General features: G+C 39.1%; 1 protein-coding gene across 1 annotated transcript in view; it reads left to right on the forward strand.

Moving 5' to 3' along the window:
- LOC148424102 (integrin beta-5-like) overlaps nucleotides 1-18,448 on the forward strand; it is a 48,792-nt gene that overhangs the window by 6,085 nt on the left and 24,259 nt on the right. Inside the window, exons 5-9 of the mRNA XM_088415018.1 lie at nucleotides 1,061-1,229; nucleotides 3,141-3,302; nucleotides 6,949-7,044; nucleotides 7,141-7,230; nucleotides 11,605-11,739. Of these exons, the coding sequence (XP_088271144.1) occupies nucleotides 1,061-1,229; nucleotides 3,141-3,302; nucleotides 6,949-7,044; nucleotides 7,141-7,230; nucleotides 11,605-11,739 (652 nt within the window). The remainder of the gene's footprint in view (nucleotides 1-1,060; nucleotides 1,230-3,140; nucleotides 3,303-6,948; nucleotides 7,045-7,140; nucleotides 7,231-11,604; nucleotides 11,740-18,448) is intronic.

The following is an 18,448-nucleotide window of genomic DNA, read 5'->3' on the forward strand; positions in this document are numbered from 1 at the left end:
TCCTATCTTCCTATCTTCCTATCTACCTACCTTCCTACCTACCTACCGCAATGCTGGCCAATTGGTTCTTCTTGCCATGATGTGAATTTTCACAGCTCTGCATGAGTTTTATGAGTTGAACTGACGTTTTAATAGTTGTCCTTTAGGGCTTTTGCCTGTGGATTACCCTTTACTTCTGCACAACACAAATGATGGCCCCAATCCCATTGAAATTACACAAGCATAAGTATTCATAACCTTTGTGCAATACTTTGCTCATGCCTATTTGTGAGGCTTAGGCTCGGGACATGTAGGATATGATGCCACAGGACGGGCACACCTATGTTTGGGCATTTTTGCCTGCTCTTTTTTTTTTTTTTTGCCACCCCTCTCAAGCTCCTACATGTTGGATGGGTAGAGTCACTATGCAGCCATTTTCACAGCTCTCCGGAGATGTTCAAATTGTCATTTGGGCCCTAGCCGGTTCACTCAAGGGCACTCACAAAAATGTTCGGAAGCCGCTCCTTTCATATCTTGGCTATGTGTTTTGAGTTGTACTGCTAAAAGATGAAAGGAGAGTATATAGTTTCACTCATGATAAATGGGAGCAAAATACAATCGTTAATTGTTTTGTCAGTGTATATAGGGTACCTTTGCACAGTGCTTTCTTAAAATGCATCAATAAATGCATCTGTGAACAATGGTTTTGTTGAAAATGGATAGCTTATGGACTCAAATCTAACCCCAGAATTTTCCTTTTCCCATCTTGATGAATTATGCATGGTTTGCTCTTCATATTTCATAATGCCCAGTGAATAAGGTCTTGTTTGCCAGCAGAGGACAGAGTATGGACTTCCGCCGTGTTTGTCTGCCCTGGAGCTGAAAGTGTGTGCAGCCAGTGCGCATCACTGGCCATGTAGGTTATATTGTGTACGCGTGTGTCTGCCATGCACAAAACAGTACAGTGAGATCTTTCAGTCGATAAATAAAAGTAATTTGACCATATGGTGATTAAAAAATAGAAGTGACACAGCATGACTCTATTTTCATTGCAATTCTGTTCTTGTTCATTTCCGCCTAGGTACAAGCTCTTTCCAAACTGTGTGCCGACATTTGGCTTTCGCCACATCTTGTCGCTGACGGACAAAGTGGACCGCTTCAATGAGGAGGTTCAGAAGCAAATGGTCTCACGCAACCGGGATGCGCCCGAGGGCGGATTTGACGCTATTCTGCAGGCGGCAGTTTGTAAGGTAAAAAGCAACCCAGCAGTGTCATTTCAGTCTATTGTTTTTGGTCATTTTAAGTCATCCGCTGATTTTATTTATTTATTTTTGTTAAATCAGTGTATTTTGTCATAGTGTAGGAAATTCCTACCCACCTTGGAGTTTAAAAGTTAAACAAATGAAGAAGAAAGAGACTTATAAACTTATTATGCCTGTTGGCTCTGGTGACTAGCCATTTTGTTTTCACCAGGACTGTTCTGGTAATATTTCACCAGGACAGTTCCAGTTATATTTCATCAGCCCCATTGTTTTATTCCACATTAACGAAGGACGTTTTTTTTGTTTTGTTTTGTTTTGTTTTTGTCTGAAAGCCAATTGCTTGGGCCCTGTTTATGCCAGTAACACAGTTGTCATAGTAAATCATATGATAAACCAATTAAAATGTTTAACTGTTGAATTCCTTCATGTTTACTTCCACACACATCACACCAGAATCAAACTACTTCCTGCTTCCATGTTCAAGAATCATGGGATATGGAGTCAGGCTACCATTTTGCTTTGTGTTTCTGGCGGCGGGTAACAATGTGAAGGAATTTTAACGATTAAATTCCTTCCAATTTACTTTCACGTAAACGTTTGTACCATACCAGAATATAAACGACTTCTTGCTTCTGTGTCTAAGAATCATGCGATATTTATTGAGAGCGTCAGTGTGCTGCGTGTTTCAGGCGGCATGTTTCCAGTGTTGCAATGTAGAACCTGAAGAGCGTATTTTTGTAGGGTTATTTTAAGGAGAAGCGAAAGGAAGCAAGTTCTGTATTCGCTTACATTTGGCATTTGACTTGAGGTTCATTCACTGATCTTTCATTTAGTAGGACATCTCATATGTCTACTATAGAAATACTTCCATTTCAAGTTCAATGCACCATACAACAATGACTGGTTTTGTCACTTGCATGTTCATTGAAGTTGCAGAGGCCAGGGCAAACAAATTTTACTGTGTGCATTGATTTGGTTAGCACTGTTGAACTCTCACCACAGATAGCATTTAGCTAAAGTGATCATACAATCATCGGTCATCAAATTGACTTGCAATTTGTTCTGAGTATTTCCTGGTAAGAATTTTTTGTTGATTTGCTTTAAACGGACATTGAAGTGTCATTTTAATTTTTAAAGGTTACCTGAGAGGTCTTTTCTATTGGTGGCCCCCACAATTTGGAGAAGTTATCCTTTGGATAAGTGTGTTGCTCATGCAATGTCACATTATAGTGTCTTATAATGTGTGTTTCAGTTGTTGCGAGACAATAAATTGTTAATACAATGTGGCAGCTCAAACTTCATTGACATGTTGTGAATCTAATGATAAACCCCATGACAAGCATTTGGCCTATTTGCTTTTTAATTAAAAGCATCATGGGGGAGGCGGGACAGGAAGTGCATTCTGTTGCAGCTGTCTTCCAGAGACGGGTCAATCCTTGTTCACCCTCCTCCCTGTCTGTTCCCCACTACACAAGATGCACAGGGACTTCCCCCAAGTAGCCGCTGCCTTGTAATTACAAAAAGCCTCAGCTAAAGGCCTCCCACAAGGCCTGATTCATCTCATCACAAGTCAAAGCAACATTAAGAATGTCTTTTATTTTAAACTTTCATGCATCTTCAAGAAAACCACAAGTATTAAATGCATTACTCCGTGACAATTCCAGGTCCTCTCCTATTGTAAATTGTAAATGGACTTTGCACTTTGAATCTTGAATCTTATATGGAGCGTTTCTGCCCACCTCCAACCAACCACCAGAGGCAAGGTGGGGGAAATGTTTTGCCCGAGGACACGACATGTGAACCTTCGGTCCCTGGATGACCCGCTCTAAAAGTAAAATAAAATATATTTGCTCATTTTGCTATTTTGGGTAAACGTGTGTTACTACCCACTGTGTGCAGGAGGAAATTGGCTGGAGGAAAGAGGCATACCACTTGCTAGTGTTCGCCACTGACGATGTGCCTCACTTGGCCCTGGATGGCCGTCTCGGTGGCATCGTACAGCCTCATGACGGCCGCTGTCACCTTGATGACAACAACGAGTACAGTGCCTCCACTCGCTTGGTAAAAAGATTGAGTCTTCATTCATAATTGGATATGCATGCTTTTTGTTGCGCAATAATTAGTTTCTTTATTTTCCCTCCCCATCTTGGGTTATTTATGTGCAGCTTCCTGTGTGCACTTTTTGTAGATTTGGTAACCCTGATGAAAAACAAATCCGAGCTTTATAAGGGAGCAAATGTCAATAAGTAAATATGTAAATAAATCATACCTGTCAAATAGAGTGGCTCATTAAATAATCATGTATTAAAGCTATTGAGGCAAAAAGTTCACGCCTTGGCTATAACCAGAATAGAAAGTTCTGCTTCACCTCCACTGCTTTGCTGGCTAAAGAGGGACAATATGATGCAATCTAGCTCCAGCCACGCCATGGCACAAAAACTTTGATCTGCTCAGTGCAACTGACATAGAAACAGAAGTTGAGGGCATTCAGGGCATTTTCTAATCTAGACAGATTAAATTCAAGGTAGCCAAATTCACATTCCTAGTAAGAAATTGTCTTATCAAACCGAGATGAACCCAGAGCTTCTATAGTCAACTGCAATGTGAAAAATCTAATTTGATGTTTACATCATTTATGTTTGTCAAATATCTCCAGGTTAATTATTTATTGTGCTAGCTAGACTGTATTCTTTCAAACCAATGACTTCCTTAGTATTTTGTTCTTACAAACTTGATTGTAGTGAGTTAGTGTATTCCCATTTTGTTCCTATCAAAGAAGATGAGATGTATTAACTTCAGCATGAAGGAGGAGTGCCAGTATGGTCTATTTTTATTCAACTTCACATGTAAATATAACCCCTGCGAACACTTACTTTTGGAATTAATTGCAGAGGGGAGAACTGACACACTTGTGCATGTCGCAGTGGCCACCCCTGAACTAAACCACAAAATGAAGTGTTGACATGTAAATGCACTCTTTAAAAGTAATGCATTATTCAAGTCTTGATGATGGCAGGAGACAATTGGAGACTACTTGGCAAGAACTACTCATCAAGTGCTGCAAAGACTTGACTGGTGCTTTTGCTCTCCTATCATCTTCTACCACCTTGAGAAAGTTGGTTTAAATTAGTGTTTTTATTGTGTTAGTATTATATTTAATTATTCTCATAGTTAGTAATTAGTGGGTGTATTTATTTGCTAAGATGATTAAAAAAACAAACTCACAGGCCGTCTTTCATACAGACAAAATGATCTATCATGTGGACGACCCTGTGTGCCTCTTTTTTTTTTAATTGTCCTTTCATTCTAGAACATCAGAAGACTGCTTACCAAATGATGTTTATCAGCATTAGGTACTATCTAGACGATTCCAAGTAGCCCAGCGTTTAACTGTGGTAACTTAGATTGAAGCCAAGGATAGATAAACGTGATGAGGATTCTCTGTGAAAAACACTGCTTCTTGTTTTTTGGGCGAGAGTCATCTCGTTGGTATTTGATGATTGAATCCTGCAAGCATGTTGATCCTCATCCCATTTTAAACTTACTGAAATCTAAACACTCAAATGTGTCCCATCAAAACAAGCCTGCAATGTGAACTGCAGTCTTTAAACTCTTTTGTATTGGTGTTGGAAATGAGAGAAGCTCTTTTCAGACTCCATAAAAGCAGGACTGTTGTTTACCCTTTTTCATGTCACTCTTTGGTATCCAGGGCATTAGACAGAGAAAAAATTGGACTCCTTGGCATCCTAACTTCTTAATGGGTTTAAGAAAAAGAAGATGGGCACTCAGCCTTTCCAGGGGTGAGAGAAGAAGCTCCTAGTGACTCTCAATATCTGCACACCAAAATGTTTAATACTTGCTCAAGTCCAATTTTTGGTCACTGATCTAAGTAAATTGTTCTACGTTTCAGGGCCAATGTTTAATAATATTGAGGAAAAAAAGTTATTTGCGCTTAAAGAAAAAGGATGTACTGTAATTCCCCAAATATAATACACGCCTGTGTATAAGATCCTTAATTTTGCAGTCAAATTCTAGTATCTTCTATGTAACCGTGTATAAGACACACCAACACTTTGGCAACAATGTAAAAACTATAGCAAAATAGAATCTCATCTCCCTAAGTCTTCATTGTTTCTTGTGCTCATATCCGTAAGTTATATTTTTTTGGTGTGTTAAGTATCGATCAGATTTCCCACTGTGAGCGATCAGTGCACGCCTCGCTACTGTAACGTTACATGTTCTCTACGCTGTTGTTTTACCTTTCTCTCATGATGCGAGTTCATTTTAAGCTGTACAGCATTGGTGTTTTATCAAGTTTATTATTGTGTGTTTATGTGAAAAGGCTGCGATTAATAAATGAGGCAAATGCATTACCTTTCCGTGTTCCCTAACCCGAGCGCTCGGCTGCTTACCTTGCCACTCTTCGTCGAATCAGCTAGAGGCATCATAAGTTTACATAATCCTCTCCGTTTTAGTAATATTTCTGTGCGTGAACAAGGATTGACTCAGACGGTGGTTCGCCCTGCTCGCTTCTTTTATTGAAAATAATGCTGTAACAACCACAGCTAACACAAGCTGCTGTTAGCTGAAACAGGCACTTGATCATTCACCCTTGACTGGTGTCGAATTCAAATAAATAAATAAATAAATAACATTTTTTGGTTTCCGTTTATAGGATGCACCCATACTTTTGGCTTTCATTTTTGGAAAAAAAAAGTGTGTTTTATATTTGGGGAATAACGGTACCCTGTTTAAGATGATCTATCATATGATAGCTTTGGAGAAAATATAGTACATCATTCTAACAAATATGTTTTTGACACAGGCCTTTTGACGCAGTGAGTGACCTATGGCCATCAGATATAGAGCGGAAATAGCTGCGGCGGAAAAACGATTGACAACTTCCTGAATGTTAGGGCCCGATATGATCAAAAGTCAGAACCAACACTCTGATGCAGAGCACATCAAGTACAAATACTCTTCCACAAGTTAGCAGTCTTGTGGAATTGCTATCTGTATAAATGTCTTTATGATTACCACATTTAGGTTTCTGTAATGTCAATATATCTATGAAGGCAATATTGAGTAAAAAAGATATCCAACAATTAAAAAAAAAATGGTATATGTGTGTGTGTGTGTGTGTGTGTGTGTGTGTGTATATATATATATACATATATATATATATATATATATATAATATAAAAAAAAAAAAAAAATGAACAAGTGAAATCAGTGAGTCTCAGAGCTCTGACTATAAAGGCACTAATGCAGGAGTGTCCAATCTCAGTCCTTGAGGGCCATTATTCCGCATGTTTTCCAGGTTTCTTCCCCGACACACCTTATTCAAATGATCAGCTCATTGGGAAGCTTAGCAGAAGCCCGATAACAACCCTGATCATATGAATCAGCTGTGGAGGGAAAAGAAAGCTGTAAAACATGCAGGATACATGAGAACTGGTTTTAGAGACACCTGCACTAACACAAAATTCAAGCCACCGGACGGCTTTTAGACAGCCTGCCTTTATTGCTTTTCTGCTCTTTTAAGGCTCTAATAAGGAAAACAACTGATCTAATTCTTCTCAAACCTTTGTAGATAGAACGTGAACTCGGCAGTAAACTTCTATTTTTTGTAAATTTTGAATACAGCATTAACGTCAGTTAGCCTAGCATCCTGTTAGTGGCTTGATGTTTCTCTCTCTCCATCCAGGATTATCCCTCGCTGGCGCTTCTGGGTGAGAAACTGGCAGAAAACAATATTTTCCTCATATTTGCTGTCACTAAGCGGTTGTATGTGATTTACAAGGTATTTTACCTTCTCTCTCTTTTTTTTTTTTTTCCTATTTCGCTTGTTTTCTAATGCTGCAAATTTCCTTTTCTTGTATTTCCATGTCCTCAAAAGAATTTCACGGCACTCATCCCGGGAACTACCGTGGAGATCCTTGATCAGGACTCAAAGAACGTCATCCAGCTCATCATTGCAGCCTACAATGTGAGTTAGCAGCTTCCTGTTTTGGCTTTACAAAATAAAGGCAGAAAGGTTTTGGATGAGTCATAAACCTTTTTTTTTTTTTTTTTTTTTTTTTTAATATGCTTTAGTCAACTCTTTTCACCATCTGTCAACAATAAAGACAGTTGCTCACTTTCAGCGTTGCCAATGTGAGGATTTCCTCATCATAAAGATGACACTTTACTAGCTGAAGCACTGTGCTGTGAAGCGCATTAGTGATGTAGCAAATCACTCACCCATTACCATTGGTTCAGTCATGTTGTATCATGGAGCTTTGTCTTGGAATTAGATCATTTTAAGTAAATGGAGGAAGAAAAAAAACACCGGAGGGACACATACAATATATTTTGTGACAGTTCATTCATTTGGAATATTTATTTAGATCATTATTCCTCTATACTGTTTCTAATATTTTGGCTGTCTTGTGCCTTACGTGTTTTTGTCGCGTGGGTGTTTTGAATTCCCTCCCTGCCTCAGCCGAAGGTTGTTTTTGTGTCTTTGGGCGGTAGAATGGGACAGGCGGGGTGTGTGTTACTGGAGCTTAAAGGAAGCGCTTTTGACTCATGGCCTTATTAACATTCCAGCTGCCAAAGTGCATCCCTTGCACTGCGACGGCCAAATGTGTTGCGACTGCAGGAAGTTGTTGTGTAACCGCTTGATTTATCTCCGAGGCCGACGGCAGCTCAAAGCTACTGCTGGCTGTGAGCGTGTGAAGGGTCAACTGAGTCCATGGAGGAGGGCATGTACACTTATGATGATGGCGAACACTGCAAAAGATTAGATTTGTTGTTTTAACAATGTCATGATGACCTTATGTATTTACGCAAAAAGTAGTTCTGCACGATTTTGGCCAAAAAATTAATCACGATTATTTTGGACAATATTGCCATCACGATTATTATTCGCGATTATTCATCATATTTGCTCAAACACTTTTTTTAAACGAGCAGTATATATAAAAATAGCTTCAAGATTTGATACTGAAAAATAATAATAAACTAAAATAAATAGTAAATAATAATTATGGCAAAAACTTTGCACACAGGGCAACACAGCTAACTTAGTTGCTGAGTGCAAACCAAAGAAAAATATGAAGCTTACATAGAACCAAGCACATGCTCCAACCGACCTGTAACAACACCTCCAACAGCCTTAAAAATAACTAATAGTACAAAAGTACCAAAATCACTCGGTGAGTATTGACTTAGCAGTCAAAATGTTATTTTTGGTCATTTCAAACCCAATTTTTCCCAATTTTTGCCAATCACTCTCACAGTGGTGCTGATGATAGGCTGCTCAAAGTACCAGAATCACTCAAAGTGAATATGGAGGGATTGGATTTTTCAAAATGGGTTTCAATTGACAGCTAGTGCGGTATATTAGGGGCTGAGAAAAGCAGAGGATTTTAGCATGCAAACATGTGGGGAAACATTGTCTTGGGTGAGGCCATTACATTATGCCTCGAAATATCTTTGCTGCCTGTGCAAGGTCTCGGGGAGCTGGAGCTTATCCCAGCTGTGGCAGACTACACAATGGAGTAGTCGGCACTCAATCACAGCCACAGGGCATATTATAGTATAAAGTCATGCAACTGTTCACGCTCACATTTACTAAATAGGTATTGAACCCATGTTGTTTGCCTCAAAGTAGGGCTGCATGATTATGTCCAAAATAATAATCACGATTATTTTGGTCAATATTGAAATCATGTTTGGTCAAACGTCTATTTATTGCACTTTTTTTAAACAACTGGTATATAAACAAGGCTTCAAGGCTTTATACTTAATAAATAATAATAATAAACTAAAATAGAAGTAAATAATAATTAAAACAAATTCACACTTAGACATGGCAAAAACTTGGCACACAGGGCAACACAGCTACTGCAACTTACTTGCTGAGTGCAAACCATTGAAAAAAATTAAGCCTACTTAAAAACAAGTACATACTACAACAACAGGCCTTTAACAACACCTACAGTACAACAGCCTTATCTTTTTTTTTTTTTTTTGCAAGAAAAAAAACCCACTACAGAAGTACCAGAATCACTAGAAGCGAGTATGGTCTTAGCAGTCAAAGTGTAATTGTCAGTCATTTCAAACTGAATTTATTCAAATTTTTTGCCAATCGGATTTTTCAAAATGGGTCTCAATTAACAGCTACAACGGTATGCAGTATTAGGGGGTGAGAAAAGCAGGGGCTTTTGTCATGCAAACATGTGGGAAACATTGCCATCGAAAGGCTTTTAAGGTGGAACTGAAACCTGAAATTTTGGGAGCGCGCCTGTGAAGCCAACTGCAGCGTCGTCATCGCGTCCCACTCTTGACGCGTGAACGCTCAGCGCGTAAAGAAGACACGGAATCTCGCCGGCATATGTTTTACAGCACTTTATACTCGGATTCAGCTTTGCCCCGTGGTCAGCCGATTCTCTCATACTCCCATACTGGTAACAGTAAATGGACTCTAAAGCATGCAAACAACACTACTCTATGACAGAGGTAGAAAATCCTACTAGATTCAAACAATCAAAATTCTTCCAAGCTTTATTTTAACAGACGCCTCATCTCTCCCCAGTGTGCGTGCTCGCCAGGAGTTGTTTACGATATTTAGGTCACAGTAGTCCTTTTCAGGCGAACCATGAAGGTGTTTGTACCGACGAACTTCCATAAGCAATAGTTCGGCTGTCATGTTTTCTGCCCGGTGCTTCCATGCTGTAAAGAAATTCCGGTAGGTACGCCTTGCGGAAAATCTGGCCCATGCGAAGGGGCGTGGTTGCCGAAACTACGTCATTTTGAAACATGGAGTATGCTTGTCAGTGGCAGTAAATGAGTTAAATGAACTCAAAGTAAATAACATTTATTAGGTTGCATAGCCGTACTTGCAATAAATGCATCTTGCCTGCAAACTATTGACTTAACCAGACTGTTAGATTCTTCATTTAAAATGCTTTTTTTCTGTTTTGGTTTTGTTTCTCGGGGAGTCCCCTCCTTCAGTCTCCTCTTCAAAAAGTAAAATACATGCTCTATTGAGTTAAGAATTGATGATTGACTTGGCGAGTTTAACACCCTTCCCTTTTTCATCCAGATTAATCCTTTGTTGTGCTAGCAGTATGTTTTAGGTCAGGGGTCACCAACCTGTTTGAAACCGAGAGCTACTTCTTTGGTACAGAGTAATACAAAGGGCTACCAGTTTATTTGAAGACACCGATCATGTTAATGATTTTTCACAATAATTAAGGAACAGCTGTTGTAAATATGTAAATCAAGTGTAATGTAATGTAAATGTAATACATGTATAATTGTTTGTAAAATTCATAGAAAGTCACCAATGTTCTATCACTTGTGAACTATTTGCAGAACAGGCCTGCGGGCTTCTCATCTGATCTTTAGGGACTACCTGGTGATTAAGGGCACCGTGATGGTGACCCCTCTTTTAGGGTATTGTTGCAATTTGTAGATTTTCCTGATTAGTTAGAATATATGTTCTGTAAATGGCCAGGGAAAAATTGGTTTTGTAGACTTTAGAATTCATTCTGCTGCTACCTTCATGGGTTATATCATCGATGACATTACTTATATTTCTTCGGCACATCCACAATAGCTTTTGGATTGTTATAAGTCTGCCAGTTTACTAAAAAAAAAAAAACATTGCCCAATAAACGACCGATTATTTATGATTTTTTCTTTTTTTTAATGAATGGAAAATCAGTACTCGTAGTTCCCTCCCAATGCATTTCAGTGGAATGTTTGAAGGACCATAATCAGCCCGGTGATCGGGCCGTAGTTTTCATTTACAGAGGAGAAATTCCAGTATTACGTTACGGATAAAATAAAACGTTCTAGATTGATTTTATGATGTCCATGTAAAAACAAAGGCATAAAAGACTGAAATAATCACAATGGGAGAAATCTGTTTCAGGGATACGTTTATTTGAGCGACTGACTAAATGTGGCTGGTGTTTCTTCTATGTAAATACAACCAGAGGTACTGGTCAAATTCACTATTAAGTTTGATACCTCTGTGAAGCTGTGTGGTCTTTTACTACAGTATGTAAAGTTTTACTGTGTCAACATGACTTATGTCATTAAAACAACAAAGCCAGCGATGGAATACTTTTACAATTGATTTACAGTCTGCTATGGGAAATGGGATGAAATGTGTTATAAAGATCCAGATGTGACTGTAGCTTTAACACAGTCACAACCTGCCTCCCTGTGCAGAGCCTGTGGTTTTCCCAAGTCCAAAAAGACTGATGAACTAGACTTAAACTTTAGCCCTGTTTGCACCCCCCCTACCTTCAAGTTATTTAAAAAGCAGTAAAACTTGAATTTACAAATCTGTTTTTCACTCTTACAGAACATCCGCTCCAAAGTGGAGCTGACAGTGTGGGACCAACCCGAGGACCTCAGCCTGTCTTTCACCGCTACTTGCCAGGATGGTGAGCCGCTACCCGGCCTCAGGAAGTGCGCAGACTTAAAAATAGGTGATACGGTGAGTCCATGTTAACACGCTCATCTTCACTCATCTGCCACAAAGGGCAAGTGGGCTACTATGTAATTTCTTTGGCTTGTACAATGGAAACTCAAAAGTCTTTTTGAGCCAAATTTCACCAGCATATTCTGAAAAAAATTCTATAAATCACTTCAGAATCCATAATTTGGAAGTAGATTCATGTAAATGTCATTGCTTAAAGGCAAGTAGAGAAATAAAATCAAAGAGGTCATATTCTTAAACTTCTTAACGCATATATTTCATCTATCCATCGATTTTTCTATCGCCGCTTATCCTCACAAGGGTCGCAGGCTTGCTGGTTTCTATGCCAGCTGACTTCGGGCAGTAGGTGGGGGACACCTTCAACTAGTTATAAGGCGCATAACTATATAAGGCGCACCTAATTATAAGGCGCGCCATCAGCTTTTAAAAAAAAATGAAGGCTTTTAGGTGCGCCTTATAGTGCGGAAAATACGGAACTTAAGCTACTTGTTGTCCTAGCTGAAAGAGAAAGTGAAAGAAAATATAGTAAATATATAACAAGGCATTCCTACACCAACACTGGGTGACTTTTGCTCCCTCTTTAACCCATTTCCTATCTGGTGAAATCAAGCCCATGATGCTCACTTTATAAGGAACTGATTTATTCTCCCAACCTTGCTTTCTGTTCCTTATACTTGAATTGGTCAAGCATTGGGAAGTATTCATTCATTCAGATTATTTAGCAAATAGGTTTGTGTGTTTTTTATGCACCTGTCAACAGTAGTCAATGGTTTTCACAAAGTAATGAAAGTAAATAATGTATGCCTTAGTGAAAGTAGGGCTTTTGCACGTGTAATTTCAAGAACTTAACGTGTGTTACTTGGAATTGATGGATTACCATTCGGTGTTCTCGAATCAGTGCACTCTTAATTGAATCAGCAGGAGACATAATAACTTTTGTTTCTCAGTTTTAGTCATATTTGTGTGTGAACAAAGATGGTCTTGAATGTTGGTTGAGTATGCCCGCTTCTTTTATTGACAATAATGCTGTAACAACCTCAACTAACATGAGCTGCTGTTAGCTGGAACAGGCAATTGATGCGAGAGGCCAACTGATGCTCGCTCGTCCCTTTACAGTAATTACTGTAAATCAGAATACAGATGATATAAAAATGCACAACTGTGCGTCAAAACTCGGCTTATGTGGCAGACTGATCAATCTTCCTCGAACGGAGTCGGAAAAAAAAAACTTAGCATTTATAGGACGCACCCATGCTTTTGGCCTTCATTTTTGGGAAAAGGTGTTTGTACAATGTATAATTTGGGGAATTATGGTATTTATCTCCAAATAAAAAAAGAAATGTGACTACTGACAATGCCAATAGTGGTCCAGTTATATGAGCAAAATTCTTATTTCCTGCCTGATAGAAGAAAAGGGGCGGTTGGCTTCTTAATGATTTGGAGATTCCAACAATGAAGTTAACACAGTACAGTGGGCCCCCGGGTTACGAACTTAATCCGTTCTGCGGCTACGCTCGTATCTCGAATTGCTCGTATAGCGGGCAATCCAAACCCATGTTAATTCGTGAATGCGTGCAACGCGCGCAGAAGCCTTAGGTGAGATCATCACGAAGTATACATATATTAATATTGAGTGACATAATCTACTGTACAGTTGCATTAAATAACATGACTTTTACCTTTGGAAAGACGTGACTTGGGCTGAGATAAACAGAGATGAGCAGAGATAAATGCTCGAAGTCAATACGGTAAATCAGATATGCTATTGGTCTTACAGTGTCACAGTAACTTTTTCAGTCAGGGTTTCTCTACTTCCTTCCATCCCAACCAGCTGTGCCATCAAGCTAGATAAAGGCGTTCGGCCAATAGCATATCGGCACTTCTGTGATTGACGTGTGACGCCGGCCAGTGAGTGAGACCGGGTGACCTTAATCGACCAATAGCATATTGGCGTCTCCTTGACTGACTGATAATTATTCGCACTTTTTTTTTAAACGGTTGGAATGTATTGACATCTTATTGATTAAAACACATTTAAACCTGTGACGATTTTTTGTCCTGCAATCGGCACACTTAATTTCATGTCAGCTGTTTTTCCCCGACGTGAATTGAGCTGGGTGGAGGCGGAGGGGAGGTTATATGTGTTGTATTAACTAGGCACCACACTTATAGCTTGTTCGAGCGTCAGTTCACTGTTGGTTTCAACTCACAGAATTGCAAAATGGCGCTGTCCCAAAGCATGTCGGGAGGTCGCCGATTAACATGGCATGCAGTTTTGTCAAGCAACCATTATATAGCACTGTAATATCACCCGTAACAGGGTGCAGGGATTAACGTCTTGAGTTAATACGGCAACGCAGCTAGGCTATTGCTCTTACAGTGTTACAGTAACTCTTTCAGTCATGGTGCAAATCACGGAGATACTAAAACATCATCCTCTTATTTCTTCCTTTACCGCTGCTAGTAATTTTAGAAGCTATGTCTAACAGATAAAGTTTGCAAAGTCTTCAAAACATTCCGTTTTTCACTCATTTTCTCTACTTATTTCCATCCTGTCCCATCAAGCTAGATAAAGGCGTTCGGCCAATAGCATATCGGCATTTCTGTGATTGACGTGTGACGCCGGCCAATAGCATCTCCGTGAGTGAGACCGGGTGACCTTAATCGACCAATAGCATATTGGCGTCTCCTTGACTGACTGATAATTATTCGCACTTTTTTTTTAAACGGTTGGAATGTATTGACAATTAATTAAAAAAAACACACATTTAAACCAATGACAATTCTTTGTCCTGCAATCGGCACATTTAATTTCATGTCAGCTGTTTTTCCCTTTAGCTGTACAAACACTACACTTAAATGGTAATATATTTAGACACCGTGAGTGAGACAGTCAGTGTGAGGTTGTAAGACCAATAGCGTTCACGTAGCTGCCACAAGTATCTGTTAATGATTGTAGATGGCGCAACTGCTGAATATGTTGACGCAGTTAGGCGAGAACATTTATACATACTCAATGGCTGGCTTGTCGGAATGTTCGTAAGGCGAGAGGTTTGCTCGTAAGCGGAGGACAAAAATCTCCCTGATCCACGCTCGTAAGGCGAATTGTTCGCAAATCAGGGTGCTCGTAAGCCGGGGGCTGACTGTATATGCGTTAGCTGGTCAAAATATCAGCAAATTTGATAAAAATACAGAAAATATGTGTATGCTTTCCAGTAGACATGTTGTTGAATGTTGATAAGTGTCAATTTCAATATGTGTGTACTGTACAAATGGTGTCATTTTAATGTTTGCCTACATTTTAATGTCCGTTTCAAATAATATACGCACTCATACTTTAGCAGCTATTAAAACGCCAACTGGAATATTCTACAATGTAAGCAGCAACAGTGCTGATTATAAACAATGTTTCTACATTATTCATCATTGCCATGTTGCATATACAGTAATTAAAACAAAGAAAGTGGCTGGAAATGAAGCACAATGTAAGAAAAAAAAGGGTATAAATCAGAATGACAGCAAAAAACAAGAATGGGTTTATGCATGATAAATTGTTTTTTGCATCAGCTGTTCATGATAACTAGCTTGGGTAAGATGGCCAACTTTGAGTGAGCCCCGAATTTCAGTCTTTCTCTTGTGTGGTCCTCAAACTATCATGCTAATTGATGTGTTCTTTATTCCTTCCTTGTAGTGGACCATTCCATTTAAATGCATATTGAGATCTTGATGTATTGAAAATGTTTGGGAGCAGCTTTGCACAAGTTGGAGTCTGCTCTTTAAACCATGTGTCGTTCGCTTTTATTGGCTTTATTTTCCCTGGACTATGTTGGGTTGGCAACAAATAGGCGCTGGGGCCCCCGAGGGGGGTTTTGGGTGCCATTCTTCCAGAGTGGCACAAACAAATGGAAGAGGGACACCCAAAAGATTCGAATTCACATCTCTTACACTGTTGCATGAAAGCAGTTTGGAGCATAGGAGCAAAGTCTTCATAGAGCGAGGGTGTAGCTTGCTCGCTTCATCTGTGCATTCCCGCCATGGAGTTGGATGCTGCATGTCAATGACCTCACACAAAAGTAGGTTGAGGGAGTAAAGGGACTGTCAAACAAAAAACACTTGGCAGAAAGAAGAATTCTTTCCAGGGCATGGGTAACTAAGCAAATGTTCTTCTCACAGTCACACTGAAAGAAACCACGCACACATTTTGGTGTTGTTTGTATAGCCATGACTATTTAGACAAATTTACTAGCTGGTCTTGTCCACAGAGCTTTATTTACAGTATTGCTTTCCTGTTTCTGCATTTTTGAAAACGGAGTTTTAAGATTTTTTTTGTTTTTGCTTTTTTTTACATGTACTTGTATGGTGGAATGATGATGGATTGATGATGATTGTCTAAAATGTGATGCCCCATCTACGATTCAATATGCAACCAAACTATTCTTCAAGAATAAGGCTATCATTCCAAAATATAATTTCAAAATGTATCATGCATATTTGCATTTATATTTTTAGAGATGGTAATGCAGAGGGGAACTAATGATGCCAAAGAGGAAAAAAATGTAGCCATAACCATAAAACTATACTTTATAACAAAACAAATGTTTATTGACCAACTTTTCCACTACATATTGGTGCTAAGCATTGTTTTTTTTGTTGCATTGCAATGTTTACAGTAATGTAAGATAATGTACCATGGTGAAACCTCAAATGTGGTGTGATACTTTTTCATTGGCTTTTTAATCTGCAATGTCACTTTGAACTGAGTGAAATGCTATACTTGTGCAATGATTAGTCTGAGATACGCATAATGACAATATATCGCAATTTTGAAAGTCAAGGTTATTTAAAACCGTCCAAATCTGATAAAACCAGTAAGTTTTTCTTTTCTTTTTTTTCCCCTCCCATTTTGTCTGCCATAACGGGCAATTTGCAGCCTGCAGTGCGAGCCTCCTCTCGGTGTGACTCACAAGCCACTTCCTGGTTTGCCGTCTTCAGTACCACTGTCAGTTAGCTACTGCGGTGGCTAACATGTTTATGCTCCTTTTATGGAGCGTTTTTTTGTGATTTCGCTCAAGGACAAACGCCCCTCGTTGACATGAAATCACAGAATAAACATTTTACTATTAATTAATACACATTGTAGTTGAAAGTTTTATTTGAAATAAACTACTATCACTCGACAGGAGTTAATTTTAAATAATTTTTCAAAATATTCAGCATTTATATTCATTTTTTTCTAATATTATTGTGCATGGTGAATGTTTGTTTTTGTAACGTGGGGAGGGGAATATAAAGTGCACTTAAAATACGAGCCCACCATCAAAGATACACCTACATAGGCTATAACTCAATTACTCGGGTAAGACCTATATGCATGAATTATCTATCTTACAGAATACATCAACTATAACTGATTTACAAATGCAATTTATTTCAATACAAAACGTCCATTATATGCAAATGAGTACTTATCAATACAAAACCTTTGCATATGCTTACATATACCAAAGGGAAATATTCGAAAAAAGGAAAAACACTGACGAGCTAAACATATACAAGGCAGCACTGTATAAAATGCTGAAGATAAGAACTAAAATTAGCTAGCATGTTATCCACAACCGCAAGTTGTTGGATCAACAAAAAAACTCATTTTTGGGCACATTATCGTATATGTCAACATTCTTACAAAAAAGTACAACCTACAGACAGACAGGCAAGATTTCACAGAGAGACAGAACAACGTGTTGCCAACAGGGACTGCCCTCAACTAAAGCCGCGCTGCCCTTCCTCACTACAAAATGTAAAACCAGCCAGGGGTGGCGCCAAAAAACAGAAGATGAAGCCAAACAAGCACCAATCTACTGTTAAAGGATAACCTAAATCAGTTCCAAAACATTATTTCGGGTGCAGCCCATGCGGCCTATTACCAGTTGAGCCACGGACCTGTGGTAGAGGACCTCTGCGTTAAAATATTATTTGTCAGATCCTTTAGAATTTACCGACTTTAGTCCACAGTTGTATTTTGTCAATGATGCGCAACCTGTTTGACTGTCTCCTACTACTACAACTCCTGCTACTACTACTACTTCCCGCGTGTTTCCCCTCTCTCAACTTTTGACAACCCCCTCGGTTGTCCTTGTGAAGCCGGGGCTTCCGCGGGATTCACATTTACACTAAATTTAATTGTGTGCCTTGCTCATTAGCTCATTATGGATAGAGAGGCTGCAAGGGGGAAGGAATTTCCTGTTGGCATTATGTGATGTAACCCCTTCCTGGTGGCTCATTCTGGTGGCTCATTCTGGGGCCCATTCCACTACATACATAAAGTAAGGAGATTCAGGTGTAGAATATACACCCGCATCTCCTGTTAACAAGTTTTAACAGCTTCCAGGATGTAACTACTGTATCCACTTATTTCAAATTGGCTGATCTTCCTTCCTCTCAGCAGTCAGATTTGCACTTTATTGACTCACAGAACTTGCCGCGCCCACTGTTATAAACAACTCTTTAACAGAGGTTCATGCGTAGTTCACCGTGCGTGTGTGAAAGTACATGGCAGCCGTGTTTGCCTACAGGGAATACATTTGCTATCTTGCAACTACATCAACAATAGCTGGAATGTTCATTCACCAAACACCTTATTAAAAAGTGTTTCACAGTGAAACAATAGCCAGTACAAAAATGAAATGAACCTGCTTATTTATGATTG

The sequence above is a fragment of the Hippichthys cyanospilos genome, chromosome 5 (assembly GCF_059441005.1).
Source record: "Hippichthys cyanospilos isolate Australia breed blue-spotted pipefish chromosome 5, RoL_Hcya_1.0, whole genome shotgun sequence".
NCBI classification, from domain to species: Eukaryota; Metazoa; Chordata; class Actinopteri; order Syngnathiformes; family Syngnathidae; genus Hippichthys; species Hippichthys cyanospilos.